The sequence below is a fragment of the Kogia breviceps genome, chromosome 2 (genome assembly GCF_026419965.1).
Source record: "Kogia breviceps isolate mKogBre1 chromosome 2, mKogBre1 haplotype 1, whole genome shotgun sequence".
Classification (NCBI taxonomy): Eukaryota; Metazoa; Chordata; class Mammalia; order Artiodactyla; family Physeteridae; genus Kogia; species Kogia breviceps.
Window position 1 is genome coordinate 183,547,892 of NC_081311.1, and position 22,261 is coordinate 183,570,152.

Sequence of the window (22,261 nt, forward strand, 5' to 3'; positions counted from 1 at the left end):
TGGAGAGCGTGACTCGGCAGCCTGGCCCTCCCATCACCCTCTGCATCTCCTGAGAAAGGCAGCAGGGCCCGGCTCCAGGCTGAGGCCGGGGCTGGAGTCTGGAAGCAGAGCAGACAGAAATGCGTAGGAGTCCGGGTTGCAGCTGCACACACGACACACTAACTTTATTCACATTGATACAAAAGTAGATTTTTCTAGAAATGTTCTCTTGTGCCAGGGGGAGAGAGTTGAGTGGCATGTGGCGGTGGGAGGGCCAGGGGAGGGGTTAGGAAGGGCAAAGGGCCAGAGTGTGGGTCGTGGAGGCAGGTCAGTGGGCAGCAGGGGCTGGGAGAGCAGGAAGAGCTGGACATGGTGGCCCCTCCGCCCCATTCTAGCCACACCGGAGGGTGGAGGGCGTCCACACAGACATATTGGGAGCATCCAGAGTGGTGGGAAACGGGGGCCAGGGAACTCAGGCAGGAGGAGGCTCTGGGTGGAATTGTTGACTTTCCTCTCCTCCTGGCCGGCTGCCAGGTCCCCCGCGGGGCTGATGCCAGGGATCCCAGCGTGCCCCTTCCCACTTCCCCTTCTTTACACACTCCTCTTGGAAGGGCTAGACATGCCCAAGAGGGGCCGAGGTTGCAGGTGGGGAAGTGAGGCGTGAGTACACAGACAGATGCTCACATAGGCAAAGAGGGAGCGGAGACCGGGCTGCCCAAGGAGGGGCCCCAAGGGTCTCACTGGGGCAGGGCCTTAAGGATGGCATTCACCTCCTCTGCCACAGCTGTCAGGGCAAATTCAAACTGGTCCTGGGGAAGGGCAGGGGAAGGAGGGTCACGGGGGGCCTGGCCTCCGCTCCTGCCCTGGGGGTGGGGGGTGCTTTGGGGAGGTCACGTGCGCGGGGGGGGGGGGGCGGGAGGGAGCCCTCCCGGGGGAGGGGTATGGAGGCAGGCAGGAGAGGCCAGCTGCTGCCACTTTGGTTGGGCTAGGGTGGGTGCAGGGAGGAACGGTTACCTTGGAGCGGACGAGGCCAGGCCGCTGGTCACGGACATGCTCCAGCGTGGCAGCGATGTCAATCTCCTTCACTCCTGGGTGGGGGGAGCACGGGGCTGCTCAGGGGGTGTCCAGAGGAGGGTAGGACCCAGAAAGCCTAGGGCATCCTGGGGTGGGAGGCTTGGAGGACTGGAGAAAGCCTGGGGGTGTGGCAACCTGCCCTCCACCAACTCCTGTGATTGGGGGGGGGGCTGGGGAGACTCTAATCAGAGGCTGGGCTGCGGGTGAGCTGTGGAGGGGGGTGTGTCGTCACCTTTTGCCATGCGGTTCAGTACCATGTCGATGAGGATGTAGGTGCCAGTCCTTCCTGCACCGTCACTGAAAGGGGAGATGGTGACAGGCTGAGTTTGGGACCCAGCAGGAACCGGGAGGGGAGGGGGAGACCGGTGGAGCTGTTGGGCTTAGCTGGGGACCGGCTGGGATAAGTGAACGGAGGATGAGGGAAGGTCATGGCCCCGGGGTCCTGGGATTGGGGCCTCGAGTGGGGAGCCTGTGACCCATGGGGTGTCTCTTGGGCAGCGAGCTAACGGAAAAGGATAGCCCTGGCTCTGCCCTGAGGCAGAGACAGCAAGAGGGAATAGCTTTTTCCAGCCTCTGGCCAGGCTTTCATTCAGCAAACTTCTTATGTAAATGACAAGATGGTAAATATTTTCAACTTTGTGGGCCACATATAGTCTCTGTCGTACGTTCTTTTTTTTTTTTTTTCTTCAACTGTTTAAAAAAAGGAACATCGTTCTTAGCTCATGGGCCATTAAGAAAACAGATGGTATGCTGAATTTGGCCCATGGGCGGTAGTTTGCTGGCATCAAGGGGACAGGCAGGCAGTGTGCCTGGGAGGCGGGCTGGGGGAGCAGGACCAGAGAGGGGGTGGGAACCAGGAATGCCCCACTTCAGGGCCCTCTGGCCTGGGCCGTCCTGTCCCCCTCCATCCCCACCCCAGCCCCCACTGAACGCACCTGCAGTGCACAATGATGGGGCAGGAGCGGCCCCGGTAGCACTTGTTCACCTTCCTGCAATAAGAAATGGGTGTGAGGTCAGGGGGCACCGGCAGAGGGAAAGGGGAACTGAAACACACACCTGAGGGCCTTTCTTTCTTCCTTTTCTCCCCATGTGCCAAGGGCAGAGGAGGGAAGAGGGCTGGAGATAGGAGTCTGGACTGGAGGCAAAGAACCAGAGATAGTGTAGGTGGCACTGGGCTTGCCTCATCACTTACGAGCTATGTACCCAAGTTGTGCCCCTGGAACAACTGATTTAACCTCTTTGAGCCTCAGTTTTATTACCTGTAAAATGGGGATGATAAGAGTAGTAAGCTCCTTCTTAGGGTTCTTACTATGATTATGTGAAATAATCCATGTAAAGAACTAAGTGCAATACCTGGCACACAGTAGGTGCTCATTAAATGATAGTATGCTCAGTAATAAGACATAATAATATTAACAGCTGCCTCTGCCAGAAGTTCAGGGAGGATAGGCTTTCTGGTGACTTCAAGGGTGTCAAGCTTGCCACATCCTTGCTCTGCCCCTACAACTGCCCAAGGTGTCCCCCTCACCACCCAGGCTTCCTGTGGTCCCCACCAGCAGCAGTGAGGTCGGGTAGTAGCCCTGGGCACAGAGCTCCTCTGGCGAGGGAGGGGAGGACAACACCTCCGCTCTGAATATGCTGCTGCGCCTGTCTCCCTGGATAAGTCTTGCCTCCGCACTGGTGCTCCGTGGTTGGGTCGTATTCAGACTTGGTCCACCTGGACCTCAGACTCTGTTGCCCTGGTCACAGCAGCCCAGCAATGAGCAGGGGGTTTCCTCCTCTCTCGGTGGCCCAGTCTAACCTGCCCTTGTCCATTATGACATTCCTACTTTGAGAGTCACTTGCAGATTTCTGATACCTCTGATGGGCCAGGGCAAGGGAGGACCTTCTGAGGGGTTATTAGAGTACTTCAGGGGGAGCTTGGAACTTAGTGGCCCTCCGTCTGGTTCCTTAAGGCTTGCAGGGGCCAGGTGACTTTGAAAGGTCTTCCAGGAGTCCACATGGTTTTCTAGCATATTGGCTGGTACATCAGGGCTGAGGTTGAACAGAAGTTGCCACAGTGGTTCCCAATCATTTAATAATAATGATAATGAACACTATTTAGAATTAATATAGCCCTTGCTATGTGCCAAGCATTTAAAGCAGATTTTACAGACTTTATGCTACTGACTCTTGTAACGGCCCCTAAAGTATGGGTCATCATTCTCACTTCACAGGTAAGAAAACAGACAGAGGTCAAGGAACTTGCTCCGAGTCACTTTCTAGGACTTCAAGACTTATTTTGCCTTGCCTCTGGTGGACCTTCACCAAACTATATTTATTAAGCAGCAATTAATTTGTTCTGGGTGTCTAATGCCAACTGAGTTTACATAATCCCAGCCTAAAGCAAAGAAATATAACCTTTTAGCTTACCTGTGCAGCCTTAACACAGGTCCGTGCACTAGTTCTATAAAGATTTTTAAAATGTGGAAAACAACAAAAAATAGCTCTGATGCCCCTAGCGTAGCTTTTGAGAAGCCTGTGCCTCAGGCCCCGGGGACCCCAGTTAGAAACCATTGTCCTGAGGCTCGGAAACTATCCCCAGGTTCCTCCCTCAACTGCCCCCCGCGCCCCCGCCGGCTCTGCTCCTCTGCTCTCTGCCTAGCGCCTAGAGACATCAGGCCAGCCTGGCAAGGGGCAGAGAAGCAGGAAGCGGCCACAGTGTGGGTAAGGCCCCTGCCATGGCAGCAGGCTTCTCAGCCACCTGTCTAGGGAGGGCACAGGCAGGGGATGCTGGAGGCCTGGCCTGGTCACCGTTTCAGCATCAGAACAGGGCAGGTCCCCCTGTTTAGCCTCCTGTCCCAGCCCCCGCCTGGTTCCACTGAGTCCCCAAGAATCCAGAGATCCTCCCACTCTCCCTTTGATGGTATCTGTCCCTTCCCCGAGTCCCCCCAGCCCTCGGCTCTCCCAGCAGCCTTCAGGGTGGTCCCTGGGCCCACGTGTCCTCATGTCCTGTCCATGCAGCGGCCACACCTGCCAATGATCACTTTTGTGACTATGCAACTGGAGTGAGAATACTAGCTGCAGATCACAAAAATGACACTGGCAGCTGTGAGAGAGAGAGAGGGAGGGAGGAGGCAGGGGACAGAGAGGGGAGACAGAGTGAGGGAGAGACAGAGCCATGTAGAGAATGAGAGATGGTGGGGGGAGACAGAGACAGAGAGAGGCAGAGTCAATCGGCAGACATGGGAGGGAGGTGGAGGAAGCAGAGCAGGGAGAAGGAACAGGGAGAGGTGAGGAGAGGGGGGAAACGTGGCTGGAGGGGGAGAGTGAGACGGACTTCTTCGAGCAGAGACAGAGTGATGGAGAAAGAGGTGGGTGGGGGAGGGGGGAGAGAAAGGAGGGAAGGAAGGGAGGGAAAGAGAGGGAAAGACAAAGGGAAAGAAAAATAGAGGCAAAGAGACACAGAGGGATAAAGAAGGGGGATGGCAGGAGGGAGTGAGAGACAGCGAGGGGACAGCAGACACAGAGACTAGTGCCACCTGGAAGCACAGGACAGGAGGAAACAGGCAGCAGGGACCAAGGAGAGGGAGAGGAGGAGAGAGGAAGAGAGCTAGAAACTAAGTGAGCCCTTCTTGGGGGGAATGGGGTTATGGAGAAAGCACCGGACATGGAGAGGCAGGGAGAAAAAGAGAGCAAGCGAGAGGGAGGAGACAGCTGGCCAGCAGAGAGACAGCAGACAGGGGCTGGACTACAGCAGTGGAAAAATGCGCACAGTGAGACAGAGCGTCAGTTCCGGTTTGGGGGGTGGTGTCTGGTAGGGGGTCCAGGAGGTCAGAGTCAGTCCTGGTTTGGGGTGTCTAGCAGGGGGCACCAGCGGACCTGAGGCCGAGGCTCCAGGTCAGGCTAGAGGATCTGCCTCACCTGACCTGGGGCCCTAGGAGGACCTGATGGACTGGGGGAAGGTAAGGGAGCCTACCTCCCGGCCCCCTGCTCCTGCGCTGCTCTCTTCCCGGCTCCTCGGAGCCTCCCCCGGGCCGCCCCACCGCCCAGGCGCTGGGGCGCTCACCTGCGGAAGTCCAGCAGGGGCCGGGTGGAGGCAGGGGTGCCCTCTGCCGGCCAGCTGAGGAAGTGGAACTGCGTGAGCGTGCGCGTCTCCTGGGTCTGCACGTTCTTCAGGTAGAAGCTCCGCACCAGGAAGTCCTCGCACCAGATGTGCTCCGACACCAGGTTCACCTGCCGAGGAGGGGGCGCAGGCCTGAGCGCGGCAGGGCATCTCCAAATTCTTCCGGCCTCCCAGGCCAGTCAAATTCTAAATCCTCCAGGAAGCTCACCCAACCGCCGGCCCCAACTGTTCCAGCTGTCCCCAAGAACCCTAGCTGTTTGTGTCCCTTATGGACTGCTCAGGACAACTGGTGGCTTTTTCATCTACACGCAACTATTGTGAGTTTTCGTTTGTTTGTTTGTTTTGGCTGTGCCCCGTGGCTTGAGGGATCTTAGATCCCCGACCAGGGATCAAACCCAGGCCCAGGGCAGTGAAAGCACCACTGGACCACGAGGGAATTCCCAATATTGTGAGCTTCTTGAATTCAGTTTCTCCTTCCTCTTCTGCGCAGAGACTAGCAACGTGTCTGTGCTACACGCACCATAAACTTTGATAAAATTCAGTATTTTCACTTGATTTTTTTCTTTAACCACAAGCAAGACCAATTTTTAAAACTTTAAAAAAAAAGACTGTTGCGTGCTCATCTGATGATGAAAAACTGCTATCCAGTGCTCATGAGAAACTGGATGTGTGCAATTAATGTCTCTTGTTTAATTGGGGGGGTGTCACCTCCCATTTGTCAGGAAAGTTGCTCCTTCCCTTGCTTTGCCTCTGCCCAGTTCCCCCCTACCTATCTTTTCTCCTAATGAAAAAGTTTCTTTCTGTTTTAAATAAGCAATATATGTGACTGGTGGCATTTCTTTCTTTGCTTTGGCCTCCAGGAAACTCAGATCTAAGTTAGGCTCAATAAAAGTAGGTCTCAGTCTTGGTCTTTGAGTATACTTATCTTCCCTGTCTCAAAACTGTACTCCTGACTCTTAGCTTCTAACCTTAGTTTCAGTGGTTTTATAGCTTTATATCTGTACCTTTCATCATAGGTCCTTACAAGTGCTTTTTGGCCCTAGACTGGACACACACATACACACATGTATATGCATATGTGAATATGTGTGTATGCACATATATGTTTATATACACATATGTTCACACATACATGAGTGGTGCACCATCCACTTTCTCCACCCCCATCGTCTCCTGGCCGTGGGGTCCTGCTGACCTCATATACATGGTAGAGGGAGGAGCCCTCATCTGGCCAGTAGCGGTCACACTGCTTGACACCATCCTCCACCAGCGGGGTCAGCATGACAATGACGGTGCAGCCACTCTCCCACACCATCTAGGGACAGAGACCCAGGTGAGCTCCATTCTAACCTCCCTGGGACCTGGCTGGCCCTGACTGGCCACAAGGGCGCCTACTCCCTGGAAAAGCCCTCCCTCCAAAAGCCCACCTGCCAGAAGTCTGAGATGGTATGTGACAGTGGGCCCTGTGTGGCTATGTAGGCTGGCATCCGAGGGTCGTGCTCAATCTGGGGATGGGAAAGATACATCATGAACCAGAATGGGAAATGCCACTATGGAGAGGCTTGGTCAAAGGGAGCGGGCCAGGGTCTGGGGGAGCCTGAGAAGCCCCATTTCCATGCTAGGATATCAGGCTCACAATTCTGGGGCCTTGGGTGGGGAAATGGAGTCTATGGAGGCAGGATGAAAACGGGGAGGAGGTGGGGGCCACTCACAATGGGACTGGCGTTGATGTAATCGCTCCGAGAAGGGCTGCTCTCCACCTTCAGCTTGATGCGAGCGTGGTCATCTGCACAGACCCCGCACCCCACCCCAGAAGCCCCTCCAGTCACTGGGGTCCTGGCACCCCTGCCACTCAGCTTGAGCCAGGATCCCGGCCCCGCCCCCAAGCCCTCCAGAGCTCCCAGCAGACAGAGGGCTGGGGCCGGCGGGTCAGCAGGACTCACTCACAGGGCAGGAAGTCAGGGTTGCGGTTCTTTTTGATGTTGCCCTCCCCCTGGGCGGTGGCGCAGGTGTTGGGCTCCGCCTGGTAGGCACACAGGGCCTGCCACTCCTTGGCCAAGCGGTCCTGGTTCCGCAGGTGGTCCTCCATGTACGCCTGCGGGGACACCACCGCAGCCTGGTGCTGGCCCCCGCTGCCAGCCCTGCCCCTCCCACCGTCCGGTCCCCTCACCCCCTCTGGGCCGATGCCCTGTGCTGACCAGAATCATGTGTCCCGTGGAGATGTCCATGTTGGCCTGGGCGGGCTCCTCGCACCAGGACGGTGTGCTGCTGTGGGAGCTGGGGCTGGCCTGGGCCGCATCACTAAACTGCGAGGACACGCTGCTCACCCGAGAGGGCTCCGGTGGACCCTCTGCCCGGCTGAACAGGGACTTTGTGGCCATGTGCTGGCGGCACAGGTCCTGCGGAAGAAGGATGGGGCAGGGTCCGAGGTCTCCTGAATCCCTCCCAACAGAGACCTGGGCTCAGTTCGGTAGAGTCCCTAGGCTTGTCCTTGATTGCTTTGGAATGAAACCCATTTCCTCTGGGGTAGGGTCTTCTGCCATGGCTCTCATCCTTTTCGGGGCTGTTCTGCCTGGCTGGTGCCTGTGACAACCTCGGATGTCACAGAGCAGAAGCCTAGAGCCCCCCCGAATCGCGGCACTGGGGAGAACTTCAGCAACCATCCGCTCTCAGTTCCCGTCCGTTCAAAATGGCCCCGCGGCACTCCCACTGGGGCTTCTCCAGCCCCTGGCTGGACGTCCAGCTCCCCACCCTCATCCCAGGCGAGACCCAGACTCCCGAGCCCCTTCCATTCCCTCTCATCAACAAGCGTCTGGGGCTGCACACCTGGTACTCAAAGGTAGTGTCACCGTGGGCGCCCTCGGGTCCCAGCGCGGCCAGGCGCTCCTTGTCCCGCCGCCGCGCGCGCTGCCGCGCACACAGGGCCACTGCCAGAGCCACGAGCAAGCCGGCCACACCCGCCAGGGCCACCAGAGTAAGCAGCACGGAGCGCACGGGAGAGGTGCTGTGGGCCGGCCGGGGAAGGACGGCGGCAGCCTCCTCCCTCTGTGGGAACAAGGCTAGAATCAAGGGAGGCGGTGGCGTGGGGAGACTTAGGAGCTGCTCACCAGCCGTGTCCCATGCCCCACTCCCTGCTAGGATAGCTCCTGGGGCAAAGCTGGGAGGCAGGGGCATGCGGTACAGGCAGAAGGACTTGGAGAGGCCGAAGATCTTCTTTCTTAATCCCCATTGAGGCCACTCAACCACACTGCACGGCCAGAGACTTAGTGGGTGACCCTCCCTAGGAGTCTTTGCATTTAAAAATGGATACAGGGAAGTATAGAGAGACCCAAGGGATCAAATAGTAGAATGTGAGGCATCAGTGTTGGATGCAGAATAGAAGCATATTTTGAGTTCAGTGTCCCTTCTGTGTCATGTTTTCCCTTGGAATTTGAGACTTTGCTCTAGAACATCTATGGACAGCTATGGCCATCTCAGGTAGTTCTTCCAAGTAAGCTGGCTTCGGAGAGAAGGCTGGAGCTGCAGGGAGCAGGAGCCGCTGGGGCCATCTGCTGGTCAGAAAGAAAACTGCATGGGGGAGGGCTGCTTTGGCAAAGCTGGGGGACCAGCCAGCCAGATCTCAGCTCCTATTCTCCTGTCGCTTGCCTTCATCTCTTGTGGGCAACATCAGCCCTCTGGGGCTTTGACTGATCCTTCAGTTATCTCATACCTGTCCCACGCCTGTCTGCAAGATCTGGAGCCCTGTCTGTGCTTCCAGTTCAGACTTCACCATCCCTGCAGGGAGGATGTAGGTCAGATTCTGTCCAGCCCCATGTGGTCCCCACCCCATGTCATGCTATGCCAGGTGGCAGGCAGGGTCCATGTAGGCTGGGACTATTTCAAGGGGAGCACCAGCCACAGGCCTGCATATATACAACTCGGGCTGGGGTCAAGGAGTATTTACCAGCTTGCTTGGTCACGTCAGCCAAAGACAGGTTCTGTTCATTGTGACGGATGCGGAAGGTAAGGGCTGGTCCCACGACACTGCCGAATAGGAGGTGTGTTACTGCCTCACCCACCACAGACGCCAGATTCAAAATGAGAGGTCCTCTCTGGCCCTCTCCCTGTTAGAGGATGGGGCTAAAACCAATCAGAGATGCCATACAGGGGTGTTTGAGGCTGGGAAGATACTGGATTGGGCCAGTAGCAGGGCTGGGTGTGGCTGTACCTTCAGTGCAGCTGGAAACATCTTTGACCCGACCTTGGCCCCTTACTCACAGTTTGTCTTCCCCTCCTACCCTGAGCCCCTCCAGCCACCTCCCGCTTCAAGCTACCGGCTAGATCCCTGCTGCCCCAGCCAGATACAGCCCCACCTGATGTTGATGAAGCTGCCCGAGGACATGTGCACATGCTCAGCCAGGATCTCCAGAAGCTTCACTCCTGCAGCCAGACGCAGGGGCCTGGAGGTGGGGAGCCGGCAGAGGAAGGAAAGTGGGGACCCTCTAGGCCACTTTCTTGAAGCAACCTCCAGGGGTGCAGAGCAGCCCAGCCCCGTGTCTACTTCACATCTGGACTTCTGCTCTCTGCTTCCTGCCAGGCAGGTCAGCCCAACACCCAAGGGACCGGGAGGCTGCCCCAGCCTGGAGCCCTTACTTCTGGTCAGTGACAATGTAGCCGTATTCCTCTGCTGATGGCCTAGCAGAGGGCTGCCCTGCCGCCGTGGGCTGGCTCTGGCCCAGTGGACTTTTCTCCTCTAGCAGGATGGGCGTGGCAGGGGGGCCGGCAGCTTTGGGAGGCTCAAAGGATCCAGAGCTCAGCTCCTGCTGGGCTTTATTGGAGGTGGGACCAGCAGTGGGAGATCCGGGCAGGGAGGGCGTGGGCGGTGGAGGCTCCGCTGCGTCTGCGCCCTGCACCTGCTCCTCCATTGTCTGTTTAGAAGAGAGGATAGAGGTATGGTCTCTTAATAGTGGAGGGGTCGGGGGTCGGGGGTCCACACTCTGGAAGCTGGGCTCCCACAGGGGTGCTTAGGACATGTTTCTCTTTCTATCCCCAGGCCCAGGTCAGCACTGGGTACAGAGAGGGCATCCAGGAAAGTGAGCCAAGTGGATGAATGAATGAATGAAAAAAGGACTGAATGAGTGATTATTCATATCAGTAATAATCCACAGGATGGGGCTGGAGTGGGGAGAAGCTCTGGAGTGAGGAAAGCTGGGGTTAGGGGAGAAGATGAACAGGCAGGCCGTGGTTTTTCGACTTTTGTTTAGCCACACAATCTTAGAAATCCAACATGAGAAACAGATAGAGTGCCTCAAGCTGCAGGGCAGTCCGGAGCCTGCCTGCTCGTGTCCCCCCGCTTCCCCTAGGGACCCTCAGAGTGGGGTCTGCAATGACTGTAGTGTAAAAAAGCAGTGAATCAAGAATTCTAGCTTCTGGTCCCAGCTCTGCTTCAAGTTGAGGTGAGACCTTAAACAGTGACTTGCAGCCTCTGGGCCTCAGTTCCACCAAAATGAGGGCTTGGAGGATACAGATTCTGGGTCCTGATCCTGAGATTTGGATTTCAGTCAAAGGCTTTGCCGCCATTGGGCACTTATGGGTCAGGGAGGTGTCACAAACTCACTTTCTTGATGTCAGCTCCAATGTTTACAACCCCTCCTGCAGAGACAGGAAAAACAAGACTCTGGGCAAAGGGCCAAGGCCAAGTTCCACACAACGCAGGTGGGAGAAAAGGCCCGAGGCCCCGAGCCTGTTACATTTTCTGTGGCCTCTTCCCCCTCCCTTACCCCCCACCCCCACCCCGCAGTCAGTAACCAAGACGCTATCGCTGGTCTCATCCTAAGCATGGCCTCATGTCTCTGTGCATCTGCCTTATAATTCATTGTTTTATCAACTCCTCCCTCTGTTATTGGCCACACCTCTCAAAGCTATTCTTTGCTCAGTCCTCCCTTTACCCATCAATCATTGGCTTCTGCTTTTTCGTGGCCATGCCCCTCCTTAGGTCCTCATTATCTTCCGCCCAGCTTTCCCCGTGCTTCCTGATCCTGGCTCACACCCGCTGTTGGCTTCTTTTCCCATTGCTTCCATCCTCCAGTCCTTTCCTGCTCTAACTCCTCGGCTCACCACCCCACCCCTTGCTCCCTGCCCTTGGCTGGCAATGACTCCGTGTCTCAAAAGAACTCCCTCCCCTGACCTTGGCCCTTCCCCTCTAGGTTGCTTGCTGTGGTCTTGAGAAGTGGGGCAAGAGGCCTCCACGGGGCTGGTAGTCTCTCTGCCTGGACACTCACCCAGATGTCGTCCTGCACCCTTGGGCAGCAGCTGCAGCAGGGTGGAGAGAGTGGAGAGCTGCTCAGGAGTCAGCTGACGGAGCTCCACACCATAGCCCGCCAGCACAGCTGCCAGCCTCTGCAGAGTCACATCTGCTGGGAGCCAGACACGGAGCTTAGGGCTGGTGCCGAGGTGAACTTGTGGGATGCATTTGGGGGTGGGAGGGGACCGGCACATTTAAGAGCTTCTCAAACACCAGGACGCTGATGCCCTCCCCTTCCCACCCTTGTCCACACTTTGGGGGAAAGAGCTTCCTGTGTCAAGACCAAACTTCAGGCCCAGCAGAGACTCCTTGCTGAAGAAGAGTCATGTCAGCTCTGCTGCCCCCACCGTATCCCCACTGCCTACCTAGTGCCTGGCATAGAGCAGGTGGTCGGTAGACATTAGCTGAGTGTGCAGATGACTTTAAGGACAAATTAACAAATGCGTGGGTAGTCAGGAAGGACCCTCCCCGCCCCACCTCCCAGAAAGCAGCCCCATAGGCAGGGAGTGGATGCTGCGGACTCTGTTACCTGGCTGCTCTTCTGGGGAAGGAGGCTTCTCCCTGCGACCCTCTAGTCCTTCCTCCTCATAGCCTTCTGAGGAGTCATCTGCCTGGCTGCTGCCCCCTTGCTCTGGCAGCCTCGGTGCCCTGGCCCTGCTGGGCACTTGTGGCTCCTGGGCCAGGTAGAGCAGCCCTGACTCCTGGAAAAGCCGAGCAGGCGGAGGCCCTGGAGGGTCCCCATAGGAATGGCCAGGGTGAGCCCCGAACGTGCCCTTGGAGGCAGTTCTGCTGAAGAGGGCTGGGGGTTCAGCCTTGGGCAGGGGGCCAACACTGACCATTCCTGGGGAGCTCTCTGAGCTCCGGGGGCCATCGCGGGAGCCCAACTGTGGGAAACCAGAGATTCGGATGAGAGCAGACATCAGGGCTGGGGGACTGGGGTTGCGGTGGGGCGGATGTCTAGGGCTCACCTGATGGAACAAGTAGGGCTGCAGCAGGGCAGGTTCATAACTCAGGGCAGGGTGGGGGGGCTGCGGGGGCAGCAGCAGATGCTCCAGGAGAGGGGGCAGCAGCTCAGCCTGCAAAGGGGAGAGGGGGGAGCCTGCCCCAGCTCCACCCCCACCTACTGGAGGTCGAGGAAGCCGATGCTGGGGAGCAGGGGCGGAGCCAGTGGGGATGCCCTGTAAAAGCAGCTCCCCAGCGGGACCCGGTCTCCTGGACGCCAAGCCAGATCTGGGGAGGAAAGCAAAGTGTGTGTGTGTGTTTGTGTGTGTGTGTGTGTGTGTGTGTGTGTGTGTGTGTGTGTGTGTGTGTGTGTGTTGGTTGTGTGGGGGAGGGCATATAGAGCCTACGAGGCAGAGATGGTGGGTCCAGGCTTAGCATAGAATGAGCCTGCTCTCTTAAGAGATGAGGTAGCCTCAGGCAAGGAGGCAGTAGCGTGGGGAAGGGCCAGAGGGTCAAGCCTGAGGCAGAGGTCATTGCCTCCCTACTAAGCATGCCTGGGTCCCTGAAACACACAGCAGCAGAGCTGGAAGCGTGAGGCTAGGGATGGAAAGGGGAGAACAGGAGAAGGGGAAGGCAGCTGGGAACCGTTCTAGATGAACTGTGTCTGCAGCTTGCCACACTGTCCCTGTGGGCATGTCCCCAAGTATGCATTCAAACATTCAGTACTGTGCCCTCTCACTGTCCCCCTCCCCCACTCTGCCTTCTTCACCTGGTATCATCACCTGAGCCCCAAGCCGTCATTTACTTTCCTCTGCTTTACAGGGTCTGAATGATGCCTTCAGAGGCCCCAACCACAAAAAAGATGATGGTACCTCCTACCATATACAATTCCACATGGTAACAAACCTGAACATTAAACAACTTCAGTCCGACAAAATTCTAATTTGTTCCATGATGACTACTTTGATGCTTCTTTTAAAATACCAAATGTCCTGTATACGCTGCTATATTTAAAATAGATAAGCAACAAGGACCTGCTGTATAGCACAGGGAACTCGGCTCAATATTATGAAACAATCTACATGGGAAAAGAATTTGAAAAAGAATAGATACACGTATATTTTTAAAAAACTGTAAAAAGGACCATAATTGTACACGTACTTATAAGTACTTATATATATGTCTGTGCCAATACCATGTAGTATTAATCATTATAGCTTCTCCACTCTCTCTATCTCCTGATGCATCCCAGAAATCAGTTCAAGTACTACCATTATCTGATTCATATCTGAGTCTGATGTGGGTGAAACTTTGCTAACATATCTGTCCTATGTCAGTACTAGAGAAGAAGTCATTTGTCTTGTTCTACTACTTTGTACCCGTAAAGATTAGCACAGTGATTGGCACATAGTATAACCCTGTATTTTTTGCTGAGTAAATGAATTCACTAAAAGACAAGCCAGACCAAAACCAAAATACCAAATGTCCAAATGTTTCACAACAGTTTTTAACACTGTCAATGAATTATGCTTCAATAAAAATTAAAAAAAAAAAAAAAGAAAAAGACTTTGTCAGGCAAAAAAAAACACAAAACAAAACAGTTTTTAACGGCCCCCTTTTGCTGGATCCCTAGGGGTGAGCTCAGCTCATGTTGGGCGTGTGAGCATGTCAGGTGACTACTCCAGAACCTCTTTTACCCACGCCCCAGCCTGCTGATTTTTGTACCCATTTCCCTCTGTTCATCAGGATGACCGCAGATCCACCAGCCTTGCTATGATCGAGTTGATGAGGAATGATGCCTACCTCTCCCTTGGATGGGGCTCTGCAGGGTGAAGCCTGGGGATGCGCTCCATTTCCTGGGAGATCACGTACTGGGTGAGGTCATCGTGCCAGGACAGTCCTGCCAGGGAACAGAACGGGGTGAGATTGAGACTGGCTTGGGAGAGTCTGAGGGCCCAGTAACAGGGACCAGTGTAGATCAAAAGTGCACCCTCTACCCAGCAGTGTACTGAATTTGGCAGGGCAGAGGAGCAGGGGTGGGGGGGTCTAGAGATGCGGTAGGTGATTTGAGCTGTCCTTTTCCCACACTCAGGTATAGATTTGGGAGTGAGACTGCTTCCAGTGAGACTGGGTTTAAGTCCTCTGCCACTTACTAACTGTGTGACCTTAGCTGAACCTATCTGAGCCTTAGTTCTCTCATCTGAAAAATGGGGGTTTATATACCTCCTAAAATTGTCGCGATAATTAAAATACACAATACAAAGTGGTTAGAATAGTGCCTGACACATAGGGAGCTTTCAAGAAGTGCTATTATTATCATCATCATCAATATTATTATTCAGCTTCTTTGTATTGATCCTGAACCTTAGTTTTCTTTATTTGTAAAGTGGGAATAATATATACTTTATGGGTCTGTAGTAAAGATTAAGTGCAAACAGGGAAATAAAAGTGCTTGGAAAACTCCAAAGCTCTGTACACCTGTTTTAAACATTCATCAACATCATCTTATCCTGAGGCAGATCTCCTGTTTGACTGTTTTCCTCCATGAAACTCTGCTCTCAGGAAAGGTCAGTCATCTATTTTAAAGGGATAATCTCCCACTCTCCACCCCCATTCCCCCATTCCTTTTTCCTTGTTTCTGGATTAATAATCTGTCCTGCTCTTAACTCATATTATGGGATCTGTACCTGCTTTTTTGCCTATTAACATTAGATGAACAATCTGTGTTCCTGTATAAGGCCAATTCCTCTACTTGAGCCCTAGATTTCATCCCCTACTACCTACTCAAGAACATCTTCCCCACAATTCTCCGCTATTTCCTACATCATCATTTTCTCCTGTTCTCTACTGAATTATTCCCATTCACATACAAACATGATGCAGTTTCTCCCATCTTATAAAAATACTGTTTGATCCCACATTCCCCTCCAGCTATCACCCCATTTCTTTGCAGCAAGACTCTTTGAAAGTGTTATCTATACTGGCTGTATCCAATTCTTTTCCTCCCATTCCCTCTTATCCACTCTATTCAGGATTTTATTCCCAACTATTCTACCAAAACTGCTTTCATCAAGATCTCCAGTGGCTTCTGCATATCTAAATCCAGGGTCAATTCTCGGATCTCATCTTACTTGACCTACCACCATCATTTGACACTGTTGATCACTCCTCCCTCCTTGATACACTTTCACTTAGCTTCTAGGACACCAAGCACTCTTGTTATTCCTCCTACCTTGCTGGCTCTCCCTTCTCAGACCCCTTTGTTGGGGTCTGTTCCTTCTCCTGGTCCTCTTAATAATAGAATCCTCTAGGGCTCTTCTTCATAAACACACAATCTTTTGGTTATTTCATTCACCTCATGGGTTTAATTACCATCTGTATGCCAAAGAATCCCAAATTCATATCTCCACTCCAGACCTCTCTCTTTCAAAACCCAATCTTATATACTCAACTTCCCACATTACTGAATGGATATCTTAAACTCAGTGTATTCAAAGCTGAACACCCCTTTCCCCAAGTTGATCCTTCTGCATAATTAATGATGTGTCCATCAACCCAGTAGTTCTGGCAATAAAACCTAGGTGTCATCCTTGACTACTGCCTTTCTTTCATGGCCCTATCCAATATTTTATGAAATCATGCTCACTACCTTAAAAATACAGGCAGAATTCTGTCATTTCTCATTACCTCCCTGCAACCACCCTAGTCCATGCTCATTCATCTCTTACATGAGTTACTGTGATAGCTTTTAATGTTTCGTGTTTCTGTGCCTACCATTGACTCCCTACATTCTATTCTCAACACAGCAGCAAGAGTGATCTTTTGAAAGTAGAAGTGAGATCATGCACCCCTATGTTCAAACCTTGGGATGGTTTCCTCTTTTACTCAGAGTAAAGCCAATGTCCATACATTCTCATATAAAATCCCAGAGCATCCCTTCCCTCATTACCTACCTGACTGCATCTTCTACTCTGCCTCTCCATCACTCCTTTAGAGCCACTCTGTAGAGGGGTTCTCCACGGTGTTCCTCAAACTCATGCTCCTATCTTAGGGCTTTTATTCTAGCTCCCTGGACACCCGAAACACTCTTCCCTGAGATAACCTTCTGGGAAAGCATCCCCACCTCCTTAATGTCTTTATTTGAATTTCATAGTCTCAATAAGGTCTATCATGACCACTCAATTTAATACCACAGCTTCCTACCTCACCATTTCTGATCCCTTTATCCTGCTGTAATTGTTTTCTCCATGGCACTTATCACCTTCTAACATACTAATGTTTTCTAATTTCTAGTGTATTCCCTCCCTTCACCCCCGAATATAAACCCCAGTAGGCAGAGATCTTTGTTTCACTCCCTGACATATCCCAAGCACCTAAAACTACATTTGCCACATAGAAGTACCCGATAAATATTGGTTGAATGAGTGAATTGGATGAGTGGGGTATTCTCTGGGTTGAAGACTCCAGGATTCATGGTCCTGGAGTACTCAGTCAGTTCCAGAGAGTGGGTTGGTCTTAAAGATATAAATGCTGGCCTCTTCCAGTGGCGTCTTCTAGAAGCCTCCTCTGGATTCCTCCATCGAGTCTAAGTGTGAACAGCCTATCTCTAGGGTTCCACCCCAACTCCTGTCTTGCCTCCTTCTCCAGTAAGGTCTGGGAAGGTGAGGTTCCAGAGTGGGTGTGATAGGAATGTTCCATGAGCGAAATCCTGGAGTCAGGTGGCCCCTCCCTTCCCCACCCTTATCTAACCAAGTTACAGTCTCCCTCCTCCAGCGCATCTAGACCTCACCTTGGGACATGAGCTGTCTGAGGACACCTTGTAAGCGTTGAAGAACTGGGGAGGTGACTTGCAAAAGGGGCCGGGCTTGCCCCACTCCCACCTGGCATTGTCCAAACAAGCCATCTAAGAGCACAAAAGTGGTGTCAGTGGGGGGCTTGGACAACAGGCCTTCCAAAGTCCAGGCTGCAAATAGACAGCACTCCCTCAATCTCCTCTCTTGGCTTCAGAGAGCTCTGCTCCTCCAGTCCAGCCCCCCTTCTCTCCAAGCCCAGTTCCCCTTCTCCCTTCCAGCCCACCCCACTTCTTTCTTATTATATATCTCCCCCCACCCAACCCTGTTTTGTAAATCCTATGCTTGGGCCTCACTCACCCTGAATACAGACTTCGAGGTGAGAGCAGAGTCTGCGGTCAAACAGACAGCCTGTAGAGGACAGGTGAGCAGAGGCTCAGACACCCACACACATAGAATGGTCAGATGGATGAACAGGCTAGAAAGCGGGAAGCAGATGGGATCCATTCTTTCATTCTAAGGAAGGCTTTTAGCTGGGAGGAGAGGAGGAAGAGTCCTCCTCTTGAGAAGACAGCACAGGATCTGGCTTTGGATTTTAAAGATCTGCAAGTCTGGATTCTTTCCCTACAAGCCTCAGTTAGCTTAAGTGAGTAATGGGGAGAAGAAGCCCTCCAGGTGCATGGGAGTCGTGATGGTGGAGAATCATATATTGATACTTCTACTCTCATAGAATTACTATGGGGTAGTTTTTGTCCAAATTCTGAGGAAAAGGGGACTTTCCTTTCCCAATCTCCACAAGCATCTTACGATGGCCTGGGACTCAGAAGAGATGGGAACCCCAGCACACTTCCCCTCCGTGTGGGAAAGGGGTAGCGGCGGGGTGTCTCTAAGGCAATGCTCCCCACGCTGTCCCTGCAGTCCGCGGCCCCTGTACTGCTGGGGCGGTTCGTGGTGCTGAAGCTCTGAGCCTGGCGCCGCTGAGAGCTTGCCTGGAAGCAGTGATGGGGGAGGGAAGGGTAACAGGGTGAGGAGTCTCCAAGGGACGTGACCTCTCCGCCATTCCAGCCTTCATCTTCCACCCTCCTAACCCGCGGCGCCACAGGAAGTATCTTGCATTGGCCTCCAAGCCCGGCGGGGAAGAAGAGCGCCAGACGGCGAGCTTGCCCCCTTCCCCCACGTGCGCCCCGCCCCCACCCTCCCCCTGCCCGTGAGTCAGCGCTGACTGTCTCAGTCCGCACAGACGTGAGTCAGCAGCAGGCCTGGCCGTGGGGAGGGGGACGTCAGACGACCCTTCCCTCTTCACCTTCTTCGGCTCCCGCCCCCAGCTGTCCCTCCCTTATCGGAGATCAGATTACAGCCATCGGCCTCTCTGGGCTGGAAGAGAAACCCTGGCCCCTCCCTCGGCTGATACTGTACGGAAAGCTGGGACCCCGGAGCTCGCGGCCCCGACTTCTACTCCCGGCAGATCAGGGTTCCCTCTCCTTCCCTCCCCTCTTCCATCCCTCAGCGCCTGTCGCCACTTTTTGGCGCCTCGGAGAGACTTGCTTCTCCTGTGGTCCTGTATCCCGTCTCTAGGTCCCTCTGTCCATATGCACCCCCATTCCTTCTCCCCAAACCGCAATCTTCCCCTGAGCCCGCTTCTCTTAGGTCCCGCCCCCGGGCTCCCAGCCCCACCTCCAGGCCTACGCCCCTTTCCTCGCAGACGCCCTCTCATCTTCTTCATCTCACAGTGCCTCCCCCTACCCCACTCCACACACACATTCCACCTGAGCTCGCGACCTGCGTGACACTTCCCCCACGCCCCCCACCGAGTTTTGCTCCCTGCACCGTACTCCCCCCAATCCCCCCATTTCCTCCTGACCGTGGGCGCTAATGGCGTTGCAGCCTCCCGGACGGCTGCCCAGCAGCATCAGGCAGAGGAGCACCCGGAGACCCCCAGATCCCCCGGGACCCCCAGGCCGCCGCGGGCGCCGCATCCTTCCGGGCTCCGCGCTCCCGCTCGGCTGCCGCAGCGACTCGGGCCGGAGCCTGCCAGAGGGGCCGAGGCGGGGCCTGCCACTCCCCACCCACCGAGGCGGGGTCTACACGCCCCTCTCGCTGCAACTCCGCCAACCCCAGGCGGATGGTGACGACATTTCCACCCCCGGCTCTTGCGTTGATTTGCGTCATTCGTGGCGTAAAAGCACTGTCTTACTGGGGGTCCTACCCACCCCGTCCCTCCTACCCCAAATAGTAGGCGCCTCTCTAGAATTCGCACTTGGCCTCACCTTGACATATGCTTCTCCCCAAGGACCACCACCTCTATCACCCAGTCGCCGGGCTGGCGAGAAGGGTTCCAGTTGGGTGGGGGCCAAGAAAGATACGTGAGCCGGGTAGTATGAACCTTAAGATGAGGAGCATACAAGTGAATACAATATATACTCTTTCCCATCTCAATTAATGGTACAGATGTTATCCTTAAGAGCAGGAATGGTTTTGCGTGTGTGCTCGGATTCCAGTTCTAGCACCGCCACCTACTTAGGGGTATAACTTTGGGCAAGTTGCTTGACCTCTCTGTGCCCAAGTTTCTTGATCTGTAAAATGAAGGTGCCAATAGTGTCTCCCTCACAAGGTGGTTGTGAAGATTTACAGGAATTAAGCTCACACGGCTCACTTAGAACAACCACTGCACTGGCATATACTAAACACTGGATACATACTGGCTTTTGTTATTAGCCTTGACTCGCCTTTCTTTCGCCCTCTTCCGCCTCGAGCCTATTAAAATCTTATGGTTTCTGCATGCAAAATATGTCTCCCATCAGCCCACTTCTCTCCATACTCCCTCTCCTATCCAAACCACGATGCTCTTTCATGATGACTACTGCAGTAATCATCTAACTAGTCTTTTGCTTCCATTCTTGTCACCCAATAAGCTTGGGAGTGAGCTTTCTAAAGGTCAAAATTGATCACTTTACTCTCTTGCTGTTCAGTAAAAATTTTCCAAAATACAAAAATTAAAAAAGATAGTGATGCATGGTACTCATACACTCATCACCTAGGCTGAACAGTTATTGATTATTTTGCCATATTTGTTTCTTTTTAGTACTTAAAAGTAAACAATAGACATTATAGTTCCCTTCCAAAAGTTTCAATATGCATTTCCAAGAAATAATATATTTTCCCATATAACCTAAATGCCATTATGACACCTAACGAAATTTATGATAATTCCCGAGTATCGTTTAATTCTCAGTTCATATTCAAACGTCTCAAATTGTTTCCCAAAATGCCTTTTTTTCAGCTGTTTTGTTCAAAATAGCAGTCAGTCAAAGACCACCATTGCATTTGGTTATGTTTCTTAACTCTCTTTAAATTAACATAAACTGTACGTCCCCACCTCCCCATTTTTTGACATTTTCTTGTGGAAGATACCAGGTCAGGTTTTCTTTACAACTCCCTGCCTTCTGGATTTGTGACTGTTTCCTCGTGATATGTTTCCCTGTATTTTCCCTGTATATCTCCGGTATATCCCCTGTATTTCCTGAAAAATAGAACTTAAGTCTCGACTGGATCAGGTAAAAAAATTTTTAAAACAAAAAATTTATAGATGATGCTGTATGACTCCAACTGTCTCATTTCAGGAAGTGCGTAATGTCTGGCTGTCCCACTATTAATGATGCTATAATTGATCACTGGTTTAAGGTAGAGACAGCCAGATCTCTATCATAAAGCAGTTCCCCAGCAACTTTTCACCTAGTGATTTTGCCATTCATTGACGATCGTTGACTAAAATGGTGATTTCCTAGTTCTATCACTCCTTTAACATTTGTTAGCTGATATTATGTCATAAAGAAGAGCATTCTGTCATCAACTGGGCTTAGTTATAACCTGAGATACAATTCCGACTGGAAAGGTAGCATACATTCTTAGTTTCTTCTCTTTAACTATTAATTTGCAGAGTAATGAGTTGGTGTAATAGTTACCACCGAGAGTGGCAAATAAGTTTTGTGGTTTTTTTAAAAATTTATTTATTTATTCATTTTTGGCTGCACTGGGTCTTCGTTGCTGTGCGCGGGCTTTCTCTAGTTGCGGCGAGTGGGGGCTACTCTTTGTTGTGGTGCACAGGCTTCTCACTGCGGTGGCTTCCCTTGTTGTGGAGCACGGGCTCTAGGCAGCGGGCTTCAGTAGTTGTGGTTCGTGGGCTCTAGAGCACAGGCTCAGTAGCTGTGGCACACGGGCTTAGTTGCTCTGCGGCACGTGGGATCTACCCGGACCAGGGCTCGAACCCATGTCCCCTGCATTGGCAGGTGGATTCTTAACCACTGCACCATCAGGGAAGTCCCTAAGTTTTAAAAAATATTTGTTATGACTTTTTTTTCTTTGCGAATTACTATGGAAGTATGGATTTTTATATACTCAGTATGTATCAGTCAATCACAGTAATATTCAAATTGTCCTGAAGTAAGTAATTAAGTGAAAGCTCCTTTAAACTCATTCTTATTTCCTTTTGAAACATCCCATTAATCACTGAAAGCTCCCTTGCTTTCTATCATTCCAACATGTGGCCAGTTAATTTTTTTTATTCCTTGCCCTAGACATGGAAGCAGTCTTTCCTCCAAAGAGACTTGGTAGCTTTTAGTAAGAACTGACTTTAGAGACCACAGTCTGGGTTCTAGGGGTGATAATGGCTACTGAGGTGATTGATGTTGCTTTTAGGTCCTTTCAGTGCACAGAGCTAGGATATTAAGATACCCTCACAAATACACACACACTCACACACACACTGATATTTCCAATTAAAATTTAGCTGTGATTTTTACTGAACTCTTAATTTTATACTTGTATCTCTTTATTACACTGAAAAATTTGGTTTCCCATAACATTAGCATAATCATTTATATGTTTAATCCTACAATATACATACAATAATTTACAAATAATAATATAGATACTATGCTACTAATAAATCAGTGAATACACTTAAGACTTTGGGTAGTTTGTTTTGTCCTTATAATCCCTAGGGTTATACCATCAAAATATTGTGTTCTAAAGTCATTTGAAATAATTCTTTTGTTTATGTAGTCATTTTTACTAATCTGATATATAATT

At 52.4% G+C, this 22,261-nt stretch overlaps 1 protein-coding gene across 2 annotated transcripts; it reads right to left on the bottom strand.

The window, feature by feature from the left end:
- Positions 1-136: 136 nt before the first annotated feature.
- PTPRN (protein tyrosine phosphatase receptor type N) lies at positions 137-19,280 on the bottom strand. Of its 2 annotated transcripts, XM_059053084.2 has the most exons (23): positions 19,035-19,280; positions 17,534-17,584; positions 17,173-17,286; positions 14,187-14,283; positions 12,410-12,671; positions 11,971-12,325; positions 11,419-11,550; positions 10,755-10,789; positions 9,791-10,065; positions 9,511-9,597; positions 9,102-9,181; positions 8,868-8,932; positions 7,985-8,203; positions 7,357-7,557; positions 7,106-7,253; positions 6,871-6,944; positions 6,586-6,663; positions 6,354-6,473; positions 5,102-5,268; positions 1,989-2,042; positions 1,286-1,350; positions 994-1,067; positions 137-788 (listed from the first exon to the last, which is right to left on the bottom strand). In XM_059053084.2, exons 1-23 carry the CDS (start codon positions 19,147-19,149, stop codon positions 717-719), a joined length of 2,940 nt encoding a protein of 979 aa, XP_058909067.1. In that variant the 5' UTR covers positions 19,150-19,280; the 3' UTR covers positions 137-716. The 2 variants fall into 2 exon arrangements, with proteins under 2 accessions (XP_058909067.1, XP_066883035.1); XM_067026934.1 differs by having other exon boundaries at positions 11,971-12,671; positions 19,035-19,252.
- Positions 19,281-22,261: the final 2,981 nt, after the last annotated feature.